General features: G+C 43.4%; 1 protein-coding gene across 3 annotated transcripts in view; it reads left to right on the top strand.

Moving 5' to 3' along the window:
• The window catches only part of GNAL (G protein subunit alpha L), a 230,983-nt gene that overhangs the window by 95,100 nt on the left and 113,054 nt on the right, over positions 1–22,829 (top strand). The window contains exons 1-5 of one of the 3 annotated variants that reach the window (XM_003800475.2): positions 15,252–15,282; positions 16,082–16,324; positions 16,478–16,550; positions 17,189–17,243; positions 17,375–17,494. In XM_003800475.2, coding sequence (XP_003800523.1) covers positions 16,183–16,324; positions 16,478–16,550; positions 17,189–17,243; positions 17,375–17,494 — 390 coding nt within the window. In that variant the 5' untranslated portion in view covers positions 15,252–15,282; positions 16,082–16,182. Of the gene's footprint in view, positions 1–15,251; positions 15,283–15,937; positions 16,325–16,477; positions 16,551–17,188; positions 17,244–17,374; positions 17,495–22,829 lie in introns of those variants that run through there. The other 2 variants (XM_012811826.2, XM_003800476.2) reach the window with 2 other exon arrangements.

Genomic DNA, 22,829 nt, shown 5'->3' with positions numbered 1-22,829 from the left:
TAGGTCAGGGACCTGGGGACAAGTTGCCCGTCATTGGCTACCTCCCCTTACCTGCTCTGGGGAGTGCCTGTCTTAGGTCGTGTCCTCCTCAGTGTTCCCAGTTGCCCGTCATGGAGAGCTCTCTCTACAATTGGTGGTGTATTAGAGACACTCAAACTTCGTTAGCAGGGTTATGGAGTGCTCAGGTTAAAGAATCTGATGTTTTTGTGTGGATACCACACGTTTTTAGAGAACACAGAGGAAGGCAAGGCTAATAAGACTTACAAGAAGGAACACTGTGACTGTGTTCCTTTATGATTTGATAAGAGACCAGAAACTAGTGAGGCTATGAAGAAATGTGTCTTTTGTGATAGTTGGAACTTTGGTTTTATTTATAACTTTAATAGTATATAATAGGTTGTGGGTGTAGTTATTAAAAGCGGGGGACTATCCTTCCCTTATATAGTTATTTAAGGTTTTAATAGTTTTAGAAGCATTTTTTATTTTTTACGGTGTTATATATATGTTATTGAAAGGAGGAAGGCAGGAGACTCTTTGTAGGTTCCAGAGGAGATCTACTTGTTTTTGTAATAGAAAGGTTTGTTGAGTTAGGTTTAGTATAGTTAATTTGAGATGTGTATTGATTTGTTGTTGTGAATCTAGGGCTCGGACTGTTAAGGCACTAAGATTATTAAGGGTATGTATTAGGGTCATTAAGAGCAGAAGAATTATTTTTAGAAATATTAATGTGAGTAAAGCATAGTGTATTCTTTAAAGGAAATGAGGAGGCATTAAATGGAACGAAGGGTGAGGACTTAACATGTGGCTGTTTAGTAGATGCATTAGAAGTAACAAGGGTGGGGAACTGGGGACTATTTTATTTTATCGTCAGGAATACCGGTGGAGTCTTTACTATTCCCCAGTTTATCTCTGTCTGTGTTAGTCTCCATAGGTGTGTCGACAGGACGTACACAGCGAACAGGGACCCAAACAGGGACATCTTTATTTGTTGGGAGAATACAAACAGAACCTCTGACCTGAGCTATTAATTGGTCAGGGTCTCGCCATTGAGTTGTTAGAGGATCCCTCCATTTTACCAGTGCTGGGGGCTGTGTAATGGACTGCCAATGACGGTCTGCTCTGCTAAGGCCGTCTTTGTCTCGATTTAAAAAATTTATAATATATAGAATGAGAGAATTAAGTTGTTGAGGATGTTGACATAGGGGGCTAAGTTCCCCCTTTTTTATTTTTTTAAGATAAGTTTTGTAGGTAGGATGGGCACGTTTTATAATGCCTTGTTTTTGTGGATTATAAGGAATATTTGTGATGTGTGTTATGTTAAAGAGAGCACAGAAATTTTGTATGTAGGCAGATTGAGGACCATACATAGAGACTGTTTCTTTTAACTGTTTGAACTTTTTAATAGGAATAGTTTGATGGTATTTTTGTTGATTTTGCTTGAATACAGGGGCTGCGAGGAATTTTATGCCGCCGCTGCTTTTTTTATTATACTCCTCATATGGGTTGGCTCAAAATAGCCTTGGACTTGGTCCTGGGTCGATGGGAGGAGGGTTTTTTATGGACAGGAAGGGGTTATTGGTGTATTGAGGAGGAGAAGACTGGCACTTCCTCCTCAGCTTAGCTTGTATTTTTTTTTTTAACTGGGCCATAAGTTTCTTTTTTGTTTCACCCTCTGTCTCTGCTTCATCGTTTGAGTTAGGGGATTTAAAGGAAGAAAGGTTGGGGTATAATGGCCCCGATGCTGGTTTTGTTTTTTTGGCCTCTTTAGTAACTTTAGGGGGGTTTTGAGTTTCCTGACACTCAGCCTGTGCCCGTTCGAAATTTTTTTTTCACTTTCTGAAGCTTTTTTTTTTTGAGCGACCTGAGCCGGGCCCAGGAGGGCGTCTCGGACCGCTCTCCACAGAGAAAATGCCCAAGTAGGGAAGCCTTGGGGACTTTTTTGCTTTAACTCATTTGTTAAATCTTGTTTTATATGTTTTCAATTATGGGGGTTTAAAGCCCCTCCAAAAGCAAACCACGGGCTACTCTTCCACACTAAACTTATAAAATTTTGTAAGGTCCACTCATGGACCTTTATTTCATGCTGCTTCAGCAGCACCTTAAGGCTGACTGTTAATTTACTTTGTTGCCCACCCATCTTAGGGTGCTTGGGGTCTCTAGGACGTTTGGGGGGGTAGTGCACTTACCCCGATTGCGGACTTATGTGCGTCGCCTCCGCGGTCCGAAGACTGTCTCGCTCCCTGTTCCCGGAGCTACTCCGATCTTGGTGGAACCTCCACTTGCTGCCTCCCGACCAGCGGGCGGCGGCGGTTTGGGGAGTCGGCGTATGAAAGGGGATTAACAAATAAGACAAAGACAGACACATTGGGAAAGGGACTGAGCTGAAGCTGTTTATTGTAATAGGTAGGGGGTTTTATAGGTTTAGTTAGTGGGGGAACGAGGGGTACTTGTAGATTTGGTTGTGTATGTAGTCCTGGTTTGTGATAGGCTAGTATTGTGAAGATGAAGTAGGAAGAAGGTGGAGAGTGATATGAGTAAATTTCTTTGGAATGTGTGCACGTGTTAAATCGCCTCTGGTCTTTTGTATCGTTTTTCTTAATCAGCAAGGTCGCTAGGTGCCTCCTTCTAAGATGCACTTTCACTTGAATGTGTTGTAATATAGTTGTTAACCCTTACAACCATCCCTTCACCCTGAGTCTCAATTTATCTTTTAAGGTAAGGTGAAATTCTTAAATGAAACAGATGTCTGGCCTGAGTTTTTGTATCCAGTTGGCCAACCTATGCCTCTTTAGAGGGCAATTTAAGCCATTCACATTAATTGAGAGTATTGATAAGCCAGATAGTATTTGGAGTATTGAGATTTTCAAAGTCCAGTGGACATTTTTAATCCTTTCACCACTGTGGAAGTTGGAATTTGATCAAAAGTTTCTGAGTGAGTTTACTTTTGTGGTGGAAGTTTGCACTGGTCATCATGGAGGATAGGTCTGAGAATATCCTGGAGAGCTGGTTTAATTATGGCAAATTTCTTCAACATGTGAATGTCATTAAAGTATTTAATTTCTCCATCATAGATGAAACTCAGTTTAGCTGGATACAGTATCCTGGGTTGAAAGTTATTTTGTTTAAGGAGATTAAAGGTCAATTATCACCCTCTTCTAGCTTAAAAGTTTTCAGCAGAGAGATCTGCAGTCATTCTAATGTTCTTCCCTTTGTAGGTTATGGTTTTCTTACATCTGGCTGTTTGCAGAATTTTCTCCTTCATATTAACTTTGGCAAAGCTAATTATAATGTGTCTATGAAAATTTTTATTTGGGTTTAATAGTGCCAGTGTTCTGAAACTGTCTACTATCTGAATTTCAGAATCTCTTGGCATGTCTGAAAAATTCTCTTTGATTATTTCGTCAAGTAAAATATCTGTATTCTTCACAGCAACCTCGTCACCTTCAGGAATTCCTATAAGGCGAATATTAGATCTCTTTGAATTATCCCAGAGCTCTCTGAGAGAATGATCCATTTTTGTTCACCACTTATTTTCCTCTTTGAGCATTTGGGAGCGTTCAAAAGCTTTGTTTTCAATGTTAGAGATCCTTTCTTCTGCCTGCTCCATTCTGTTACTGAGAGATTCTACTGTATTTCTTAGATCTTTGAGGGATGAAAGTTTTTGCATCTATGTGTCAAAATCTTTGGTGATTTTGTCTTTGGATTTGTTGAATTCTTGAGATATCTTTTGAATTACTCCTTGAAATTCTAATTCCATCCTTACCTCCATTCTGTTGATCTTATTTGCTATCCAGATTCTGAACTCGATTTCTGACATCTCAGCCAGTTGCTTATGAATGGGATCTTGTGCTGTTTCTGCCATATCATTCCTTGGAGGAGTTGATCTACTCTGATTATTCATGTTGCCAGAGTTTTTCCGCTGATTCCGCCTCATGATTGTTTTTCACCATTGGCTAGATGGGCAGGTAAGGTGAAGTTGGATTGGGAGTTCCTGGAGTTGTGGTTAACCAGCCCTTTGTCAAGGATCTGGGACTGATGACTACAGCTTCTTCCTCTATAGCTTTGCAAAGGACCCATATGGTATTACAGTTTGAGGCTGAGGTAACCTGCTTGGTGTAGTGGGGTTAGGTGGCTCTATCTTGTGTTCTGCTGGATCTTGTCCAATCCTAGTGGATCAGTGACTCTGGTGAAGTCTTAGCTGTGCAGAAATACAAGCAACTAAGACACCCCATTCCACCCCCCATGGACAACAACTGGAAGAGGAAAATCAACCCTTCCCATTATCACTTAACCAGGGAGCACATGGAGCACAAGAGTGTTCTTGGGTGATTGGCCCAAGTTAGGAGTTCCAAACCAATTGACCCAGTCAGTACAAACTCTCAACTGGGAGAGTTTGACAGGTCTCCAGCAACTAGATGGCAGAGGTCTACTAGTTGCTTAAATTTGTCTCACTCCGATGCTCTGTGGAGTCAGAAAGGCCTGCCTGGTAACAGAGTTGGACCAGGGTGCTGTGTCTCTTTCTCCACTTTGTTCCTCTTTCAAACCCAGTCACTGTTGACCCCACAGGGCTGAGGTCCTGCTCCCTCCAATAAGCAGATGTGCTGGGGCTTTGCCTGTCAGAGTCAAAGGAAGGTCAATGCCCCTGCACCCAGTGCCTCTGCCACTAGCTAGCTGGAGGAGCTGAGGACTGCCTGCTTTGGGTACTCAATAGCCACTGGGGAGTGTTCCACTTGAACTCAGTCTAATCATGAGCATAACAAGTCAGCAAATGCTTTTCTCCCTCAGCCACTGCGCCTTTGCCCAGCTGCTCTGCAGCACCAGTATACCTATAGAGCGAGTTCAGGTTTCCTCTGGCAGTCCTCAGAGTTGGGGAGGTGTCTCTCCAAGATTAGACCCTGGCGAGATGGCTCTATTGCTGCTGTATCTTTGTGAGAAGTGACCCTGCGCAGCTCCCAGGCAACTGCCACAGCCAGGGAGTTCTGAGAGCGTGGAGCACATGGATCCAGCAGCAGGGTGGGGGATGCTGCACACAGATCTGGCAGTGCCTGGCACCTGGTGACTTGGACAAGGAGAGCACTCAGCTAAGGACTCTGGCCAGTGGGCAACGCGAAGGCTCCTGCAGGGCAGGGTGTGGGAGGCGCAGCTCTAGCAGGGCAGGACCAGAGTCTCTGGCCAGGCGAGGTGAGGAGCGCTTGGTCCAGCAGGGCAGGGGGCACTGCTCATGAGCCTCCTTCCACAGTCTCTGCAGGTGTTAGGTTTCTGGTTCATCAGGCAAGGAAGGAAGGATGGACTGGAAGTTCAGAATGGCAGGGAAAATGTTAGTTCAATTTTTCTGCCTGGTAAGAGAGTGCTCAGGGTCACAACATGGTTCCTCTGGGGAAGTAGACTCCACTTCCTACAGCTCTCACCTGTGGGGTGAGGCAAGAGGTCCTCAGTTCATCGCTCACCTGTAGAAAACCTACAGGAGCAAACGAAGAGAAAAAAAAAATACAACTTTCTTGAGGGAGAGGACAGACACTTTTCCTTTGGGATGAATTTTGTACCTGAATTTTGCTTTCTTGGAGTCGCAGCTTGCCTCAGCAGAGGTGACCTGCAGTTATCACTCTTCTTTCTCTGCTCAGCTCCCAGTCTTCAGCTTAATTGGATACTTTCTGGACATTATCCTTCCTTCTGGACGGGAGCTTCTGTCAGAGGCCAAATGAGAGCCTCTTGAATCTGACTCCTGTGTTCTAGTGATGTGCCCACTATGTTTTCTGAGCATGTCCTTACTCTGGCCTAACAGTGTTACAGATTTGTCTCATAGCTACCTTGCCCTCTGCCACCAATCCACTATTTCTCCGAGGAGCCCTGGTTCCTTTGAGTGGTCAGTAATATTGAAGACTGAGGTCTGGGCACTGGTTGTGCTCACTGCTACCAGAGAGTGTTAGCTTCTTGGCATTTTCAGCAGACAGAAGCAGGAAACATGCACGTAAACACACACAGGCAGGCACATACATATGTGGAAGGAATCTTGAACATGTCCATGTGTGTCTTAGAAGTCACATATTCATATGGATTTCTGCAATTCCAGTCCTCCCCCATAGAATTTTTCTTTTCTCCCCTCATTCCATATTCGTGTTTCCACTTTCTTTCTGAAAATCCTGGCTCTCATTTACAACATCAACACATTTCTTCATTTCATCACTTGTATAATATAGCTTAATTTGGGATTTGTCTAAAATGAAGGAATCCGTTTTGAATAGTAATCTTTAGTTTACAGTTTAAATCTATTAAGTGGGTCTTAATGACAAATACAAGCCTCAGCGCCTGTGGCTCAACCGGCTAAGGCGCCAGCCACGTACACCTAAGGTGGCGGGTTCGAATCCCCAGCCCGGGCCCGCCAAACAACAATGACGGCTGCAACCAAAAAATAGCTGGGCGTTGTGGCGGGCACCTGTGGTCCCAGCTACTTGGGAGGTGGAGGCAGGAGACTTGCTTGAGCCCAAGGAGTTGGAGGTTGCTGTGAGCTGTAATGCCATGGCACTCTACCCAGGGGGACAGCTTGAGGCTCTGTCTCAAAAAAAAAAAAAAAATGACAAATACAAGCAATGCAGACAATACAGACAAACATTAAGCTCTGTACCAATGTACTGTGTCAACAGCCCAGCAAGTTTTAGGGTAAGCCATTTCAAGTTTTCTGGGAAAGGCACATACTTCCCACCTGCAATGTAAGAAGTTTATGTTACATCTAATTTTGTGTGCAATTTGATATTCTATTATAAAGAATACTGTTGCTTTAAACTCTGTAACTAAACCAAATTCTAAAAGAAATCAGTTGCTAAGGCAACTGGGCAAAGAGGTAATTAATTCATCAGTCATTGCATGCAGATTAATCTGCCTATCTAAGGGGGAAAGGAGGTAGGCTTATGTGATTTTTCCTTTTGGAATTAGTGGAAGAGAGAATGTGGTCTGAATTTCTTCATTGTGTATAGGTGCCTAAGAGTTCATCCTGGAAAGGGTGCAGGCTTTGAAATCAGACAGAACTCTACCCTTTTAGGACCCCATGTAAGCTTCAGACCAAATTTGGGGTAATAAAATGCATTTTGTGATGTTCAAATGAGATGCTGCAAATAAAGCACCTTTCAGTAACTTTGTTTTTTGGGAGGTGGACAGGATCTCACTCTTTTCATCCCTGGGTAGAGTGCAGTGGCCTCATCACAGCTTACTACAGCCTCAAACTCCTGGGTTCCAGCAATCCTCCTCCCTTAACCTCCTGAGCAGCTGGGACTATAGGCAGGTGCCATCACAGCTGGCTGATTTTTTCTATTTTTGGTAGAGATAGGGTCTCACTCTTCCTCAGGCTGGTCTTGAACTCCTGGCCTCAAGTGATCCCTCTGCCTCTGCTTCCAATACATGTCAGTGTCCTTTTCTTGTTTTTGAGACAGTGTCTTACTCTGTTTTCTAGGCTGGAGTGCTCTGGTATCATCCCAGCTCACAGCAACCTCAAATTCCTGGGCTCAGGTGATCCTCCTGCCTCAGCTTCCCAAGTAGCTGGGACTATAAGCAGCTGCCACCTCAGCCTCCCAAACTGCTGTGATTACAGGCGTGAGCCACTGTGCCCAGCCTCATTTCAGTGACTTTTTTTTTTTTTTTTGAGACAGAGTCTCACTTTGTCACCCTTGGTAGAACGTGTCATGGCGTCACAGCTCACACCAACCTCAAACTCTTGGGCTTAAACGATTCTCTTGCCCCAGCCTCCCAAGTAGCTGGGACTATAGACACTTGCCACAATATCCAGCTATTTTTAGAGACAGGGTCTCACTGTGGCTTAGGCTGGACTTGAACTCATGAGTTCAGACAATCCACCCACCTCAGTATCCCATAGTGCTGGGATTACAGGCATGAGCCACCACACCCAGCCCATTGCCATGTCTTTTAGAAATTAAATGACCAGGCATGCATACTTCCATAAGATGTAAGCCTCAGCAAAAATGAGACCCCATCTCTAACAAATAAAAAAAGTGAAGAGAAAGAAAAATTAAGATGAAGGGTGACTTACAAAGATGGGCATAAATTTCTCTAGAAAAGGAAACAATTATTTTTCTTCACTTTTAGAATTGACACTAGACTATTAAAGTACTTGAGATCAGGGACAATATTTATTTGTATAATCTCAAGACATAGTAATACACCATGTAGGCACTCAAAATATACTTGAATGAATGAATGAAATGCATTGCTTTAAAGTTGGGAGCCTTCCTCTGTTCTACTGGCTCTACATTTCTACCTGCTGGTGGGAATCTAGAATTGCAGTCAATGTGTCCAAGAACAAGAATTTTCTTTTTTTTCTTTTTGAGAGTCTCATTTTATTGCCCTGGGTAGAGTGCTGTGGCGTCACAGCTCACAGCAACCTCCAACTCCTGGACTTAGGTGATTCTCTTGCCTCAGTCTCCCAAGTAGCTGGGACTGCAGGTGCCTGCCATAACGCCTGGCTATTTTTTGTTGCAATTTTGGCCAGAAGAAATTTCAAGGTGCTGGGCTGTCGTCAGAAGACTCACTATTGTTTTGAGCGTTCTACATATGCATTTTTATATTTGGGTAAAATATACATAACATAAATTTACCACATTAACCATTTTAAGTGCACAGTTCATTGGCATTAATTTTGTGTAACCATTATGACCATCCATCTCCAGCACTTGTAATCTTCCCAAACCCAAACTCTGCACCTATTAAACAGTAACCCCTCATTTTCCTCTCCCCCACCCCCACTACCACTGTTCTGTTTACTGCCTTTGTGAATTTGACTACTCTAGATACCGCATATATATGGAATTATACAGTAGTTAGCATGAGATCTTAAAGGTTCATCCATGCTGAAGCTTAAAGCTAGAACTTCCTTTTTAAAAGTGAATAATGCACATCACATTTTGTTTACCCACTTATCCATCACATTGCATTTTGTACAGTTTTTCTAAGATGTTTTCTTGCCTTCACATTCCCAATCTGCAGCTCGAACTTTACTCAGTGAATGTAGGTAATTGGTCCCTGATAAATCTCTGTTGCATATGCAGAGTTCTGTGTCTGTTTGTCTGCCTAGTGGAAGAAATTGGGAGCTCCTCAAGGCCATCTGCAGGCTGCCTGTGGTAGAGGGACAAAGTGGATGTGTATCTGCTGAATCCATACTGAATGTCGATAATAATTACTACTCTCCACTTACAGGAGCTTGCTGCTTGCCAGGGATTAATAAGAAGAATTCATTCACATAATTCTCCCCCACAATCCTATGAGGTGAGAAGGGTCCTGAGCATTCCACAGAGGCAGGTTTGAACCCTGGCATTCTTGCTCAACAGACCCTAAACTGCACAACTCCTGGGAAAAATCTGTCATCCTAAAAATACGTGTGTTCTGGGACGCACCTGGTTCACCCTGCCTCTGAGATGGAATTTTTACTATCCGCCCATCTTCCTCTGGGGCAAAGCCAATTCCCTTTCCTTCGCTTTTACTTCTTCCTCATCTCAGACGTGCTCATTCTCTTGATGTGGTCCAGCCCCATCGTTCTTCCATACAGGTCCCAGGTCCCTTTTTCTTGATGAAGGTTTTCCCTTTGTTGGGCCACACATACCCTCAAGCTCTTCCTACACCATTCAGCCTTTGGCTCAAACACATCATCAGGCTGCCCTGAGTGAATAGAGTACACTAGCCTTGTTTTCCTAACTGTTCAGGAACGTAAGAAATTGGTCATCATTTTCTTATCTTTTCTGGAAAATATATTTCTGTCAGTGGTGGCCTGTGAGCAGGAATAAACATGAATTCAATTACATGAATCTGTGTTGTACTAGACATGAAATTGGATTCTATTAACCATCTTTCCTTAGGGTATATTGTCACTTAATTTGCTTAAAACATGAGAACAGCTGTGAGGTGCACAGACATTACCAAAGTCCAATGTTAAATGAGAGTGTTAGTTCTAGGACTGACACTATGTTGGGTGCTGGGGTCAGAGTTCTGCCACGAGACCTCTGATAGCCACAGAAGCTCTCGCTGTCACCATTTATGATACAGAACACATTGTTTGTGTCTCTTTTTTACTCCAAATCAAGGGACTTTGTGGTGTCTGACTCACTTTATAAATAGACAGTGTTAATAAATTTAATAATTTGAGGCCTAGAAAACTCATAGTACCTAGAACCATCCCTAAGGGCTAAAAGTTTTTTTTTTAATCATAAAATACGCCATAAGATGTAAGCTTTTTTCATGCATGATAAATTTGTTTGCAAAATTTTTGCATTTTACTTCATCTGATGTTTATTAATTAGTAAAGAAAGAAATACCTTTAAAGCTGATTAGGTTAGTTTTGAAACTTAATTATTAAAACATATAAGCTAAACAACATGTGTTTGAATCCCTGTGACAGTCCAGAATGTAACTGGGTACTTGAGGTAACCAGCAGAATGAGACAGACAGGACTGCTGACTTAAACTCTCAGTCATAGCCTCCTCTTAGTCACTGAGCACCTTATTTGATTTCTGGTTTGTACAATATATATATATATTTTTTTTTTTTTTTTTTTTGAGACAGAGCCTCAAGCTGTCACCCCAGGTAGAGTGCTATGGCATCACAGCTCACAGCATCCTCCAACTCCTGGGCTCAAGCAAATCTCCTGCCTCTGCCTCCCAAGTAGCAGGGACCACAGGCACCCACCACAAGGCCCAGCTATTTTTTGGTTGCGGCCATCATTGTTGTTTGGCAGGCTCCTTAGCTGCTTGAGCCACAGGTGCCAAGCCTGTAAAAAATATTTTAAGTGCAACTCTTATGTGTCCTGTTTCTTTTAAAATGTGTCCACAATCCCAAAGCTGCCCTTGCCTTCTAACCAGATCCAGTTTGGTGATTTTCACAGACTTTTTTGAACTATAAGGCTTTGATGGCTCCATTCTGTTTGCAGTATTCCCTCTATTATGTTTTGCATGATATTTTGTTTTGTTTTACTGTATTTGTGGCCTTTCCACCTTAACCTTTTAACACAGTAATTAAATTACTATCTGTGGCACCATGGTGAGTATTCTGAAAGAAATATTTCAATCCTGGGTCTTAGACAAGGAGTGGATTCAGAAACATTTAACATACTTTTCCTAATGATTTGTTGTTATCTTGGTTTTTAAAGCTGTCAGTAAAGAAGAGCGTTTTACTATCCTTTATGGATGGCACTTCTGAAAACTAATGTTACTTAGTAAGGGAAAAAAGAAGATAAATTATTTCAATGACTGTTTAAGGATTTCCTCACAGAGTGTCACATACAGAAAATGGAAATAGAAAATATCTCCCTGCCTTTCTATGAAAAAATGTAAAACAAATTACCATGATTTTTTTCAAATGATTAGGTCACAGAGTAATCTCTGCTGCTAAAAATGAATGATGAAGTTCATTCTGCACAAGTTATTTCTACCAAGACACAGAGAAAAAGAGCAGCATGTCTCTCAGGCCCACACACAGCACTCCCCAGCTGGGCGCTCTGGCTGGATTGCCACCCTGAGGATGCTGGTGGCTGAAGCTTCTGGAGCATGGTCAGTGCACTAAATTATCAACTTTTCCACTTTCATAAAGTTTTGGTCTTCTTCTTTTAAAACTTTATCATTTTAATTTGTAATAACCTTCAAAGAGTAAAGACTACAGAAAACCAGGTATTAAGTTTTTTATTTCAAATTTGGTGTATCCACTATCTTGTACTAGGCATCGCTGTGGCCGTTCTTCAGACATGATGAGCATCTCTTGGATCTAGGCCTATCATGAACTGAACTTTCTCATCTAGTGTTAATTTCTGTGGAGAGCTTCTTTAAAATGGAAAATAAATTTTCTTTTTACCACTATTATAGCCTGAGTTCAGCTAACCAGGTAATTTTTTTCAACATTTGCCATCTTTAATCAGAAGGACTGAAGAAACCAAAATCAAAATAATAAATTTTTTTCTTTTTTCTTTTTGGAGATAGGGTCTTGTTCTGTCACCCAGGTTGGAGGGCAGTATATGGTCACAGCTCACTGCAGCCTCCGCTCCTGGGTTCAATCGAGTGCCCACTCCCACCCTCCCACACACACATATCAACTTCCCAAAGTGCTGGGATTACAGACGTGTGCCATCATGCCTGGTCAAACCAAAATTTTAGATCATTATGCAGAATTCAAAAAACTTAACTATAAAAGAAATTTAAATAATTAAATTTTTAAATTCACTAGAACTTCAGAGACACCTTCTATGTCTTAAATCTCAGTATGAGAGAAAAAAAAAAAAAAAAACACTGTTTTGTTTTTGCCCCTGTGCCCCAAATTTTGTGCCTTCCAAATGCCCCTGGATGTGAGGGGTTTGTCCCTTCTCTACTTTTCAGTGCAGCCTGGGCCCATCCCAGTCTGCCTCCACCTGCTGCTGCTGGCAGTGCTACACATCACTAGCACTCACTGTAGAGTATTGTGTAGACACAGCCACCAGGCTACAAGTCTTGTCTCAGAAACTCCTCTTGCTCAGGCCTCTCACCCACTGTAAAAAGATGGCAGTAGTTCCTGCCTTTTAGAGTAACTGCACATACCAAATAAATTTCTCCGTGGAAAGGATCTAATCCAGTGCCAGCAATCACTCAGTAATTAGAAGCTATTTTACAGTGCACCTATTATATCACTGTATTATTTATACATTAACCGACTAGGTACCTTGTGGAATGTTTTTATCACATGTTTATCCAATCCTTCTAAATTTCAAATAAAAAAGTTGTCTTTATCCTTAATTTCTAAATGTGAACAAGTGGAAACCTTTTGCTATATTTTTAAGGTGACTATATTGTAGGGTATCAGGCTGCCTTAACAGTATGGCTTCTGGATTCCTTTATAACTTAATCCTCTTGTCATATGCTTTAGTGGGATTTGTTTTGTCCTCTTCTTTCCAATAGTTTATTGGAATACTGGCATTAAAAATATTAACAAATCCTTATAAACATCTACACTAAGCTTTTTGGGGGGGGGGTTCAGGTTTTGGCCAGGGCCAGGTTTGAACCTGCCACCTCTAATATATGGGGCTGGTGCCCTACTCCTGAAGCCTAAGCCACAGAGTAGGCTTAGCTTAGGCACTGCCCTACACTAAGCTTTTTAAAAAGAACTTTCCTCTCCTCTCTCCACCCCATTAGCCATAGTACATGTGGGGTTGATGTGGGCACGTGTGTGTGTGTGTGTGTGTGTGTTTGATGTGGGCACGTGTGCGTGTGTGTTGGCACGCTCACAAGGTGTGAGCTGTGGGACTGTGCTAAATTATCCTCTCCCACAAGACTAGAACTTTTGACCTTGCTCAGAATGGCATATGACTATATTTTGCCTCTGTGTCAAAAAGAGTAATCAGTTGCTTTTGTTTTAAAAAAGTTTTCTTATTTTTAATATAGTGCTAAACTGGACAAGTATTTTGTGAATTTAAAATTTGATTATGAAATTCTTTTCATGAGAAGTTGTATCTTGAGCTGGAGTTATCTTCGATTTTCATGAATTCACTCATCCTTTCAACACAAAATTCACAGAGTGTCTCTAGGCACGTGTGCAGCAGGTACTCAGCCCTGCCTCAAGAGGTCCAGTGTCTGGTGTTTTGATGGAGCAGTAAACAAACCATTGCAAGCAAGGTGATAGGTGATACCAGGGAGTAGGGGCGCCTAACCTTAGCTGTGAGGAAAGCAGTGAGACCCAGCTTCAGCTGCTAGAATAACTAGAAGTTGATCCAGACAGGGAGAGGGCCCCAGGTATTCCTGAAAGAGGAGCAGCCTAGGCATCTGTTTCAGCCTCTTCAGGAACTACTAGGATTAGGATGGAGCAGAGCAGGAATTGGAGTTTGTACCTCGCTGAAGGACCATGCCAGGGCTTTCTGGAGGATGGGGACAGTGACATAGTTGGGTACACACTATGCAGGGTGTGCTAGAGAAAGTAAGATGGGAGCCGGTGGGCATAGTCAGGAGGCTGCCACTGGAATCTAGCATGGAATTAGTGATCTAAGACCATGGCTATGGAAGATGGGATGGAAAGGATATTTAGGCAAAAGACCTAAAGATTGACAGAACACAGTAACTGTTTGGGTTCGCAAGAAAAAAAGAAGAGTCTGGAATGACTCCTATGGTTCTGGCTTGGAAAATCAAAGGCCCTTCCTCCAAAGAAAGGGGAGGGAGCAGGTAGAAACTGTGGGGCAGTACCAGGACGAACTAGTCTTTGGCAAAGTGCACCTGTAGTATCATCGAGGCACATGGAGGGAGTGTGTGGGGACAGTGGTAATCAGTAGGGTAAGCTGGCTGGACTTCCAGGGAGGACTTAGGGAGAACCTGCGTGCAGAGTATGGAGGACACAGTCAGGAGCCCATGTGAGAGGAGAGGATGTGCTGGGGCTAAGACTCCCCACCAAGCCCCCCTTACAATGGGGAAGGAGCCCAGAGGACCAGCCTAATCCCCAAAGGGCCATGTAGGGAAGCCCGGGGTCAAGAAGGATCTCCAGGAGTAGTTAGCTTAGGTGCTCCGGAAAAGTCAAAATAAAGATCAAATTTATCTGATGGGTGCCCTTGGTAAGCATATTTTCCACATAGGTGTGGGCCAAAGCCAGGCTGCTAGGGGCTGAGAGGCGAACAGGAGGCGGGAAGTAAGACTCTCAGGCAGTGAGAGTTCCTTTTCAATTCTTGGCTGCAGTGGGCAGAGGAACACTGGTAGGACTAACTAGGGGCATCAGGTGGAAAGTGGCAGAGATAAACGTGTGTGCACGAAACCACCTGGAAGAAGCGAAGCTGCTGCAGGAGCTGGTGGATGGGAAGGCGAACAGAGTGCACCGCGCAGGGGCTGGGGTGGGGAAGAGGTGTGCTCTCCCAGCAATAGGAGGGACTTGATCACGGGGCTGAGCAAAAGATGAGCGCAGCGTGAAGCCCGGAGACCCTCAGCCTGAAGCAGCCCCCCACACCCAAGAGTGGCCTCCACGCTTGGTACAGGCGCCCACGACTTCAGCCCAGCCAACGCTCGGGCCTCCATCCCCTCCGTCCAGGGCCCTGCCCCCCTGTACAGCAGGCTGCGTCGGCTCCGGAGGGCGCTCAGCAAGGACAGCAGGGGCCCGTCTCTTGCCTGCTTTGGCTCCTCTGCTGCAGTGTCAAGTTCGAGACCGTAGTGTCTCCAGAAAAGTGGCAGAGCTGCTCGGGAGAAGTGCAAGGAAGAAACGGGGGCTGGAAGTAAAGACAGGAGGCTGGGGAGGCGGTGGCGTGGGTGAGCTGGAATAGTCTAGAAGCTGAAGGGAACAAAAGCGGTGTGACTGGTGCGCCTCTTGGAGACCCTCCTCCCTGATAGAATATGTATGATCCCACGAGTCCTCGCCTGCTGCGCAGCTGGGAGGTGTCGGAGACAACGGGGTGCTAGCCTAGACTCCCTCTCGGGCTGGGGCTCCTGTACCAGGGAGCTGCTCAGCCGAGCCCGTGGCGCCCCGACCCCGGACCCCAGCGAGTAAGAGCCCCGCCCTCCCTCCTTTCCGCCCTCTTTTCCTCCCTCCCTTCCTCATTTCCTCCTCCCTTCTTTCATTCCTCACTCTCTTCATCCCTTCCTCTGGCCGGTCCATCCTGGTTCCCCGACGTCTCCAGCATCGGTAGCGGAGAGCCGGAGACCCAAGACCTGGCCGCTTCTGAGCCAAGGTCCCCTTCCCCTTCCCCTTCCAGAGCCTGGGCCAGGGAGGGGAGCGCAAGCTGGCATCTTAGGTGCCCACAGTCGCTCTGTGGGGACCTGGTGGCGCTCTGTGCTCTGTCCCTACGTGCTGCGCTTGGCCACCCCGCCGCTCCTTGGGGCCTCTGCTGGGAGGAGCCAAGCGCGGCGGGGAGTGCGGGCCCGGGGACTCGCCGCCACCGCCAGTATCTTCCGCAGAGCTCGGCTCCCTTGCCACCCCCGGCTGGGTTCAGTTGTACAGTGTTTACCCAGCAGATCTTTAAAATAATTACATTTTTTAAAGCCTTTCGTTCCGCGCGTTTTCCTTACAGCCTTTTCAATTGGGAGTTTGCGGCGGGCGGGGAGGGAGAAGAAAGTCCTGTTCTGACCGAGAAGCGCCGAGAGACCTGGGCCTCTCTCAGCAGCGAGGGCAGCGGCCATCGCAGAGCCTGCGGCATCCACGCGTGGCTTTTACTTTGCGCGCACATTCCTGACTGTGCCTAGAGCCATCGAGCAGGCAAGCATGGGGTGTTTGGGCAACAGCAAGACAGCAGAAGACCAGGGCGTCGATGAAAAAGAACGACGCGAAGCCAACAAAAAGATCGAGAAGCAGCTGCAGAAAGAGCGCCTGGCCTACAAAGCCACTCACCGCTTGCTGCTCCTGGGTAAGCCCGGGGTGCGGTGGCTCCTGGCCCCGCGGAGAAGGGCCCGGCCCGCAGCGCTTACCGGGCGGCGGAGCCCCGACGGCTGCCGGGCCTGGTGGTGCTCGAGACTTGTGAGCGGGTGCAGGTTACAGCGTTCTTTTTGCTTGTTTTCAGGGGCTGGCGAGTCTGGGAAAAGCACTATTGTCAAACAGATGAGGATCCTGCACGTCAATGGATTTAATCCGGAGTAAGAATGATCGATTTCCGTTCTGCATCCAAATTGCTTGTAAACTTTTCCTGGCCTTTCCAGAAGTGCTTTCTCTCAACAGTTTACTTGATAATTGAGGAGACCTGTAAAGGGAAAAATAACAGATATTTGCTGCTGAATTTGGTATATTTAGCAAATCCTTCTTCTGGTAGTGACTTTAAAAATATTTAACTAAATAGGATTTATTAGATATTCTTGGATATTGGTCTGTATTATTGGTATTGCTCTGAGCATGCTTAATATCTCAATGTACACTTTCAGTATCTTTTGTTTGCATATATTTCCATTTATAACTATTAACAAATGGATAGACTTAGGTAAAACATATTTATAACTGTTTAGTTGTGTTTATATCCAACATCCATAATGATTTTGCCACTTCTTTGGTAACAAAACATGGTTGCTTAAAGCTATAAGTTATAAAATGTATCCTTCAAGTTTTTTTAAAATACAGATTAGAAAAAGAGGATATTTTCCTTTCCCAGATAACACCTGTACAAACCTGAACTGACATTCCCCTCTAGTGAACCAGGCTAGCTTGGTGCTGCAGCCCACTCAATTGACTGGAATCAGTGCTAAGGGTAAATTAAGCTAATAAAAATTCTCTTTCAATACAGGGAAAAGAAGCAGAAAATTTTAGACATACGGAAAAATGTTAAAGATGCTATTGTGGTAAGGACTTTTTTGGGGGGGCTTGTTTACTAGAAAGTTTACTTAACCTGTGTAGACAAAAATTATATATTTTAGATTATCACACATGGAGCCTAACTACTCTTTATCCATATTTTTTCACCCTATTTAAGACAATTATTTCAGCGATGAGTACTATTATACCTCCAGTTCCACTGGCCAACCCTGAAAACCAGTTTCGATCAGACTACATCAAGAGCATAGCCCCTATCACCGACTTTGAATATTCCCAGGTAAGCAAACCCTTACTGAAATATTTTAAGTAGTGAAAGAATGGAAACAATTCTAATGAAGTTGCATGTTGAGAATCAATGTTAATACTAATTCATTATTAACTTTCCTTGAGATCTAGCTCTGTAAATGCTGAAGAGGAATGCCCACTTTATATCAGAATATTTGTGTTAAAAGTATTAAAGACAATAAGATTATAAGAAATGCTTTTTTGAATGGATGGGTAAGGCTGATAATCAGGAAGACAACATGCTTTCTAGAAATGTTGATAGCATGCCTTTCTCCTGCATGTGTTCTTAAATGAACAGTTAAGCAGTTTCTCAGATAGCAACAGTAGAGAAAAATATTTATGGTAAGTAATCTCCTCCATGGGAATAACAGCAAGAACAGAATGTCTTAAAATGTGCACCCTTCAGAACACATGAGAAAAGAGGTGCATTCTGTAGCATAGATCTTCACATCTGTATTACTCAGGGCTACTTTCCTGATCGTGTGGATGGTAACATTGCTTAAGCAATAGTAGTTTTCTCCCATTTTAAGAATATGCATTTCTTAAAAATGTTGTTATTTGGTAATTTGATAGAGCATGTTTCAAGGAAAATTACTTGTTAAATTTCTCAGAAAGTAATTAGTGTTACAGCACACCAAAAGAGTGTGTGTGTGTGTGTGTGTGTATGGGTATCTCTGTAATGGGTTTGCATTACCTGGCATGGTGGTTTGAAGATATTTTTCATTCTCAGAATCCTTTCTTTGAAGGTAAGCTTGTGCAGAATTCAATGTGTAAAGCAGAGAGGCACTGCCCAGTTTGTCTGCAAGGCCACTGCACCTGCTTGCCACCTCTTCTCTAACCTAGAGCACCCTTGTACTATGGGCTTTGACATGGGATGTCTGAGGAGAATGATTTTTTTAAAAGATTGTATTCTGATCATTTAATGTGATTTTGCTTCTGAATTTCTAGAAAGGAGCAGAGCTGGCATACCAGCTGGAGGAAGGGGGTAGCAAGGGCATGGCCTGTGGGCAGGCACACTGTTTTTACTAAATAGTGTCTTTAACTGGTTAAAGTGGAGAGGGGCAAGGAGATGATGTGGAAAGTGCAGGGTGGGCCAGAGCACACTCTAGCCACCCTGGAAGCCCCTGATAACTAGAGCTACAGGTGTCCTCCCAATTCTCACTGAGATCACATGATTAGAGAAATCACCCAGAAATCTATAGTCCTGGTTGAAATCAAGAGCGGCATTCCCTTCCAACCTCAGATTAGACGTTTACACACAAGTATCTGACCTCTCTGATTTGTCCTGTTTATCTAAAAGTAATTATAAAACATCTCATATATTTCATAAACCTCACATAACACTTCTAGTGAGAAATTGAAACTAAGATTTATTGATCAGGCCCACGATCTCTTTCTCCAATTCATGACAGACTCACAGATGATAAGGAATTCCACATTCAACTCAAAATCCAGAAGCAGTCAGTAACTCCCACATGTGTTATCCAAAGAATTCAAAGCCCTACTCTGCAAAATGTTTCTTAAGCTAAATCACAGTATTTTTAATTTTTAAAAAAAACTTGAGAAACCATTTCCTTTCAATGTATGTATTTTTTATATAGGTAATTTAATTACTTAAAAATGATTATCAGAAACCATTATTAATTGTTAGTTAAAATAAAAGAATTTCACCCCAGCAGATGGGAATGTAATTATGATGCTCTTTCAGACACAATGTTCTTTTGGTATTTTACTGGTGTTTTTAAGTCTAACCTTCTGTTATCTTATATGTCTGTTCTCATATCCAATGAGAATACAGCCCACTATTATATAAGTAAGGAAGTTAATATTAAATATTTAATGTTTCTTCTGAAATGCTATGTTTTTAATATGCACACCATTTCTGTGACATTTATTCCCTAGGGCTTAGAAATATTTATTATTTATTTCATTAGATTGTATAGTTCTTGGATTCACATTTTGGTGATCCTCACTAGGAATAGTACAAGATAACTCTCTGACTTTTGTGACTGTAATACTTGGCACATTTGAAAAAAAGTAATTTTAATTTAAAGTATGTAGTTTTTAGTTTATTTACTTTACCTAAAGGAATTTATGTTTTTAGTAACCATTATAAAAGTAGAGCTAAATCAGGGATTTTAATGGAAACATAGCAGAATTTTCCTAAATCTAGTACTTTTTTGAGGTTGAATCCTTAAGAAAATCTATCAGTGTTACAATCCAGTTTTCTGAGGGTCTTCCTCCTGTAGGCATGAAGTAACTTCTGAACCAAATATAGTCTGTCATTAAAAATTAATTTCTTATTCTAGTTAGAATTAGAGTAGTTATTTTAGAAGTGTCTTAAGGCTTTCCTCTGAGCATTTCACTCAAGGGGGGGCAAACACAGGAGGCTGCCCTTTTGCTCTTTATATTGCCTTCATGTGAATTTCAGTTGAACTCCTTGTACCAAAGTAGTAGCAGAAAGAAGGTGGATGTGGCTGGCGCCTATCAGGCAAGTCTGTTTGGGGAAGTTAAAGAGAAAGACAGTGTCTTTCCAGCTCACAGGCTGGGTGTATGCAGATACAGCAACCTCTAGAGGTCCTTGCAGTGGAAAATAGCCATCCAGTCGTGCTTTGTCAAGATTGCTCTGGCTGTGGGTAGAGAGCAAGTGGTGGGGAGGCTGCCACCGAAGTGGAGCAAAGGTTTCCAAGGCTGTTATTGTGCTCCAGATGAGAAACAGCGGGCAGCTTGGCAAGACAAGGCAATTGTGAGGTGATGTACAGTGGCAATGGTAGGAATTGGTGTTGGAAATAGAACATTCAGTCTTGCTGGTATTTGAATGTTGGTGTTGGGAGAAACAGAGAAACTATGAAAGACGTGTTTTTGGCTTGAATTTCTGCATATATGATTAGAAGAGGCTAAGAGGGGGAAAGAGTGAAGAGTTTTTGTCTTCTTGGTAAATTGAAAGTGACAGTTGCAATGTCTTTATGGGGATGTCAAACAAGGAATGGGAATGTGTGAGAGGCTGCACAGGTGTGGCCTGGGGACAGAGGTCAGTGCAGAGCTAATGATGAGGACAGTACAAGGGGCTGGGAGTCCTCTATGCAGGCTATGAAGGGATTCTAGGAGTGTAGCAGGAACAGGATGGTGGGGTGGGCACGTCCCAGGCAGAGCTCCCCACCATTGGTGGGGAGTCACAATGGGCATTCAAGAAACATAGCTTTGGCAGCTTGAAGCCCCCAGTGTCCTTGATAAGGACCCAGTTGAGAATTGGAGGCAACGGCTAGGGTGGGCTCCTAGAGGTCTTGCTATAAAAGGAAGCCCAGAAGGCAGGTGAGGTCAAAAGACAGTTTCTTTTAAGATAGAAGAGAAAAGCCTTTGGGACATAAAGGACCTGAATCGTTTGGTAAAGCTGGGAAAAAATGACAATACTGAAGAAAGAGCCAGGAGCCCAATCCCTGAGTGGTAAGAGGACAGGATCAGTTCTGGCACAAGGGCCCAGTCCACCTCCCCACTTGGCAGAGAGCATGTACAGATACAGGTGAGTTCAGATTTGGTGATGGGGATCGGGGAGGGTTTGCTCACAAACCTTTTAAAACAAATCGTTAATGCAAATTAGCAACTTTTGTGGGAAAGATCATCTAATTACTTTCGCAATATCCATAAACTGACCTCTGCTGTTGTACTGTGAGTTGTACTGTCCCTGGTTATGATGAACAGGTGAGAAGGTCTTGTGACCTTGACCCCAAGTCATAAAAGCCAGAAGTGTCAAGGGGCATTTTATACCAGTGTGAGAAGCAGAAAAAAAAAAAAAAAAATCCAATTGTCCTCACAGCAAACTGACAGGATATTTGCTGCTGAGTAAAGTGAAATTTTGGGAGACAAGACTGACATAATATGTTAAATTTTAATTGCAAATGAACTAAATGCAAAAGTATTTTGCAAAATACAAACTATAAGGTAAAGGGAAAGCACTGGTATTAGGTACAAATAATGAATCAACAGTTGCCTGGTTATGGATTTTTTCTCATAAATATATCCAAAACGTAAGATCATCTCTGCTCTGGACCTGACACCTCTCAAGATCCTTCACTAATTGTCACCAAAGGCCGGGTGCAGTGGCTCACGGCTGTAATACCATCACTCTGGGAGGCCGAGGCAGGTGAATTGTCTCACCTCACAGGTTCAAGACCAACCTGAGCCAGAGTGAGACCATCTCTAAAAAAAAATAGCTGGATGTTGTGGCAGGCACCTATAATCCCAGCTACTCAGGAGGCTGAGATAAGAGGATCATGAGCCAAAGAGTTTGAGGTTGCTGTGAGATATGACATCACAGCATTTTACTGAGGGTGACAAAGTGAGATTCTGTCTCAAAAGAAAGAGAGAAAAAAAAAAAACAAACTAGGCTCGGCCCCTGTAGCTCAGCTGTTAGGGCACCAGCCACCTACACCGAGGGTGGCAGGTTCTAACCCGACCCGGACCTGCTAAACAACGACAACTACAACAAAAAAATAGCCAGATGTTGTGGCAGGCACCTGTAGTCCCAGTTACTTGGGAGGCTGAGGCAAGAGAATAGCTTAAGCCCAAGAGTTTGAGGTTGCTATGAGCTGTGACACCATGGCACTCTACTGAGGATGACTTAGTGAGACTTTATCTCAAAAAACAAACAAACAGGGCAGTGCCTGTGGCTCAAAGGAGTAGGGCGCTGGCCCCATATGCTGGAGGTGGTGGGTTCAAACCCAGCCTCAGCCAAAAGTGCAAAAAAAAAAAAAAAAAAACCAAACAAAAAAAACACCACTACTTGTCACCACATCTTAGCAACCAAATTCTATATATATATCCAGCACAGAGGATGATGGAAAAATAGTCTTGAGTGACAATTATGAATCTAGATAGATATATTGATCATTTATAAAATAGGAAAAATGATGTGGTTATTCCCCAACCCCCAAGAAACAACCCTTATCACAGTACCAGGGAAAATTGCTATTGAATTGAATTGAATTATTCATTTATTTAATTTTTCTTCTTCAAATGTGGATGCTTTATTAGTTGCTTTTAATTCATTTTGCTAGATTTTTTTAAGAAGAGGATAAATGAGGCTAAACAAGAAATAGAAAGCTCGGCTGTTGGTCAGTGTCTGTGGTCACCACCTGGTGGGATGGCTGCCACAGCCTGAGCCCGAGTCCCGGAGCCAGACTGCCTTGTGTGGGCCTCAGCTCCACATTCTCAACACATAACTTTGGACAGGTGGCCACAATCCCTCAGGCAGGCCAGCTCTGGGGAACAGGAGAATCCATATACAGGGGAAAGCTCCCTGCCTAGGGAGGCCACATGGTCCCAGCATG

The sequence above is a fragment of the Otolemur garnettii genome, unplaced genomic scaffold (assembly GCF_000181295.1).
Source record: "Otolemur garnettii isolate 467f Iridium unplaced genomic scaffold, OtoGar3 scaffold00176, whole genome shotgun sequence".
NCBI classification, from domain to species: Eukaryota; Metazoa; Chordata; class Mammalia; order Primates; family Galagidae; genus Otolemur; species Otolemur garnettii.
The sequence above is the reverse complement of the archived record's forward strand: the minus strand, read 5'-3'. Positions and strand labels throughout refer to the sequence as shown.